This window comes from Montipora foliosa, chromosome 14, assembly GCF_036669935.1.
Source record: "Montipora foliosa isolate CH-2021 chromosome 14, ASM3666993v2, whole genome shotgun sequence".
NCBI classification, from domain to species: domain Eukaryota; kingdom Metazoa; phylum Cnidaria; class Anthozoa; order Scleractinia; family Acroporidae; genus Montipora; species Montipora foliosa.
Window position 1 is genome coordinate 21,219,818 of NC_090882.1, and position 5,000 is coordinate 21,224,817.

The window sequence follows — 5,000 nt, forward strand, 5'->3', positions numbered from 1 at the left end:
CCAGAAGACTACAAAACGTTGCAATATTCATTTACAAGATTAAAAACAAGCTGCTTCCTTTAAAGAATAAGACAATAGTCAGATAATAGTTTCAAAATAAGATGAAAAATGTACTATTTGACATATTAATAACTGAAGATGACTATATTAGAAATTGGTAAAATAATATCGAAACTAAAGAAATACTAGTTATACCACCCTTATTGTTTACTGTGTAATTTACTGTAATTTTTAGGTCGTGTTATTTCTTATTTATTTAACTTTAAATAGTTTATGCCTTTTCCCCTTTTTCTTTTGCCTTTTATATTACATAATGATTCTGTTGAATCTGTCGAACGAGGTCGGTCTAATTGTTGTTTAGTATTTTTAAGAAAGAAATAAACTTGAAACTTCTTCGATTTCGTTTGAACAGTTTCCCAGGAGGATTAATGATCTTTTAGCTTATCTTCCTTTATCTCTTGTGCTGCGAGTCTACTTTCCTTTTCAACTTGGTTTTCCAAGAGAAGACTTATTTTCATCGCTTCAAACATTTGTCTCTTGTTTTAAAGAGATATAACAAGATTCAAGATCTTGTAATTTCTGCTTCAGGTCTCTGTTTTACGCCTGAAGTTTGGTTTCCTCTGTTGTTGTCTTTCCACTTATGAGAACTGAGATTTCAGACAGACGTTTGCTGATTTCGTGTCTAAATTGTTCGCTAATCTCACGCATTGAAGTGTCTATTAGATTTGAACAAGATACATGATCGTTTTTGCACTGATCTTCGGTTATCTTGCTTCGGTTTTCTTGGCTCTTTCTTGGAATGAAGGATTCATCTTCTTCGTGTACCTCATGGTCGCTGATAATTGTGAATTCAGATAATTTCTTACCGATAACTTCAGATTTGGATCCTTGTATGTTAAGTGTTTTCGTGCCAGGGTAGAAACTTATTAGACACCATCAGCTTTCATTGTGTTAAAGTCGCTATTGATGCTTGTAAAGTTCCACGTTCCGGAAACTTTCAAATCAACGTTAATAAATAATTTAAAAGTCCCCTAGCCATTTGAACTTGTTCTCGTCTCCAGATTTAGTCAAAGAAATAAACCTATATCGCTCACAGGGTTGATTAACACCAGCTTTCGCGGAAGGTTTGCTAAAACGTGCATCCTGCTTGCCAGACATGGATGATTTATTTGGCGAAGCAATAACTATCCCTCGTTAATATATGACACAATTCAGCCTTTTTACTCTACTAGACAGTTTTTGCAGTCTAGCCAATTGTCGCTGAAGAGTTGTAACACTAGAATGTCCAGGACCGAGACAAATCAAATAGATAGACAACGCACGTTCAAAATACTCCTTTGCCTGCTCCAGCTCACCATGGTCACGGAGTACCAGAGCCAAGTTTTTATAAGAATCTGCGACACGAATATGTTGAGATCCCAACTTTTGTATCCGTATAGCAAGAGCGAGCTCAATATACGCCTTTGCTTGTTCCAGGTCACCCTGGGCACGGAGTACACTGGCTATGTTGTTGTAACTGGATGCGACATCGATATGCTCAGATCCCAACTTTTCCATCCGTATAGCAAGAGCGCGATCATGATAGTCCTTTGCTTGTTCCAGGTCACCTTGGCCACAAAGTACACGGCCTATGTTGCTGTAACTGGATGCTACCCTGATATGCTGAGATCCCAACTTTTCTATCCGTATAGCAAGAGCGCGATCATGATAGTCCTTTGCTTGTTCCAGGTAACCCTGGGCACGGAGTACCTTGGCTATGTTGCTGTAACTGGATGCCACATCGATATGCTGAGATCCCAACTTTTCTATCCGTATAGCAAGAGTGTGATCGTGATATTCCTTTGCTTGTTCCAGGTCACCTTGGCCATGGAGTATACTGGCTATGTTGTTGTAACTGCTTGCGACATCGATATGCTGAGATCCCAACTTTTCTATCTGTATAGCAAGAGCATGATCGTGATATTCCTTTGCTTGTTCCAGGTCACCTTGGTCATGGAGTACACGGCCTATGTTGCTGTAACTGCTTGCGACATCGATATGCTGAGATCCCAACGTTTTTATCCGTATAGCAAGAGCGCAATTATGATACTCCTTTGCTTGTTCCAGGTCACCTTGGCCACGGAGTACACGGCCTATGTTGCTATAACTGCTTGCGACATTGATATGCTGAGATCCCAACTTTTCTATCCGTATAGCAAGAGCATGATTGTGATATTCCTTTGCTTGTTCCAGGTCACCTTGGTCATGGAGCACACGGCCTATGTTGCTGTAACTGCTTGCGACATCGATATGCTGAGATCCCAACTTTTCTATCCGTATAGCAAGAGCGCGATCATGATACTCCTTTGCTTGTTCCAGGTCACCTTGGCCATGGAGCACACGGCCTATGTTGCTGTAACTGCTTGCGACATCGATATGCTGAGATCCCAACTTTTCTATCCGTATAGCAAGAGCGCGATCATGATACTCCTTCGCTTGTTCCAGGTCACCCTGGCCATGGAGTACAGTGGCTATGTTGCTGTAACTGGTTGCGACATCGATATGCTGAGATCCCAACTTTTTTATCCGTATAGCAAGAGCGCGATCATGATAGTCCTTTGCTTGTTCCAGGTCACCCTGGGCACGGAGTACACTGCCTATGTTGTTGTAACTGGATGCGACATCGATATGCTGAGAACCTAACTTTTCTATCCGTATAGCAATAGCGCGATCATGATACTCCTTTGCTTGCTTCAGGTCACCTTGGTCATGGAGTACAGTGGCTATGTTGTTGTAACTGCTTGCGACATCGATATTCTGAGATCCCAACTTTTCTATCTGTATAGCAAGAGCGCGATCATGATACTCCTTTGCTTGTTTCAGGTCACCCTGGGCACGGAGTACACTGCCTATGTTGTTGTAACTGGATGCGACATCGATATGCTGAGATCCCAACTTTTGTATCCGTATAGCAAGAGCACGATCATGATAGTCCTTTGCTTGTTCCAGTTCACCCTGGTCGCGGAGTACAGTGGCTATGTTGTTGTAACTGGTTGCGTCATCGATATGCTGAGATCCCAACTTTTGTATCCGTATAGCAAGAGCGCGATCATGATAGTCCTTTGCTTGTTCCAGTTCACCCTGGTCATGGAGTACAGTGGCTATGTTGTTGTAACTGCTTGCGACATCGATATGCTGAGATCCCAACCTTTCTATCCGTATAGCAAGAGCGCGATCATGATAGTTCTTTGCTTGTTCCAGTTCACCCTGGTCATGGAGTACAGTGGCTATGTTGTTGTAACTGGTTGCGACATCGATATGCTGGGATCCCAACTTTTCTATCTGTATAGCAAGAGCGCGATCATGATACTCCTTTGCTTGTTCCAGGTCACCTTGGTCATGGAGTACAGTGGCTATGTTGTTGTAACTGGTTGCGACATCAATATGCTGAGATCCCAACTTTTGTATCCGTATGGCAAGAGCGCGATCATGATACTCCTTTGCTTGCTTCAGGTCACCTTGGTCATGGAGTACAGTGGCTATGTTGTTGTAACTGCTTGCGACATCGATATGCTGAGATCCCAACTTTTCTATCCATATGGCAAGAGCGCGATCATAATACTCCTTTGCTTCTTGAAAGTCACCCACGCAGTGACTGACAATGGCTAAGCCATCATAGACTGCTGCGAAATCTTCCTCACAAAATACACCACCATGCTGAATTAATTTTAAAGCTACCTTACAAATGCTTTTGGCTGTATTAAATTCGCAATGCACAGCGCAAATTGCGCTAAACTTAATGAAATAATTTGGATAATGTTTCAAACTTAAAGTGACTTCCGATAAGTAAGCTACATTGAATACACTTTCAATTTCTGTAATTAGGCACTTCAAATGAGGTACCAGCTGGAAGCTATTAGAAATAGAGTCTTGTTCATCAAGATCATTCTCATCTATAAACTGACTAAATGAGGTAATACCCCAATGCATGATTTGAAAATATTCATCCTCCGAATACGTTTTCATTTTAGTTTGGATGACATTTCTCACAACTTGATGTACTTGAACGTGCACGCCACTCTCGTCTTCTTCAACTAACAGCAGCGAGCTTTTTCGAATCCTTAAACCAATGACATCTTCGTCCGCAGAAGCGTCTAATTCACTCCCATCGCTCTCGTTCTCGACATTCAGGATATAGTTTATAACAAGGTCAAGGTTTAATGGTTGCTGACCACAGAGAGAAATGAAACCGAATGCGTGATTCAAAACCTTGTCAGATGACATCGCGTCGTCTACGGCCAATGAAATCGCTGTAGTCATAGTGATTGGATAGCTTTGGTTTGTCATGGCAAGAACGTCCTCAGTGTTAGCACGCTGACCCCTGTCAAGTTTCTCGAGGTAGCCTTTCCAGTCAAAATTCGAAGATGCTTCCTGAACTTGTTTGACAAAGAAAGCGGCGCTTGCTAAGGCAAGGGGTTGGTAATCTAACACCTGAGCAACTTTTTCGGTCTCACCTTCAGCGACGCCGGAGAGAGAGGCTAATAAGAAAATGGCATCAGATGGCATCATGCCCTTGCTCACGGAGATGTGATTGCTGAAAGAGGTTTCTGGAGGAATAGCAGCGGTGTCTTGCGATGTGATCAGCAGCTGACCTTTACACCAGTGCGTGTCTCCGGTCTTTGGCAAATGAGGATTCATTCCACTTAAGCTGACGACATTGTCCACCACTAACAGCCACGATGAGTAAAGCTGAACTTTGGTACCAATTAACGACCTCATGTTGGCAATCTTTCCCTTCGTCTTCAGATCTCTGTCGTTTAGAGTATTTGTGATTGCATATTCTGAACACTTTAGATGACGAGCAAAAGAGACGTAGGATTCTAACAGTGAATCAAGACTTTGCGCATTTAGAGTCATCACGAATATATTCTTGCCCGCGATTTGTTTTTTGTCATCAAAGAATTTCTTTGCGGCAAGACCGGCTAACTGAGATTTGCCGCTTCCAGGGTTTCCTGAGATGT

At 42.2% G+C, this 5,000-nt stretch overlaps 1 protein-coding gene across 11 annotated transcripts in view; it reads right to left on the minus strand.

The window, feature by feature from the left end:
* LOC137984942 (uncharacterized) overlaps positions 1–5,000 on the minus strand; it is a 34,608-nt gene that overhangs the window by 4,290 nt on the left and 25,318 nt on the right. For all 11 annotated transcript variants that reach the window (XM_068832290.1, XM_068832289.1, XM_068832294.1 and 8 more), the window contains one exon: positions 1–5,000. This exon is cut by the window's left edge and continues 4,290 nt beyond it; it is cut by the window's right edge and continues 810 nt beyond it. In XM_068832290.1, coding sequence (XP_068688391.1) covers positions 1,195–5,000 — 3,806 coding nt within the window. In that variant the 3' untranslated portion in view covers positions 1–1,194.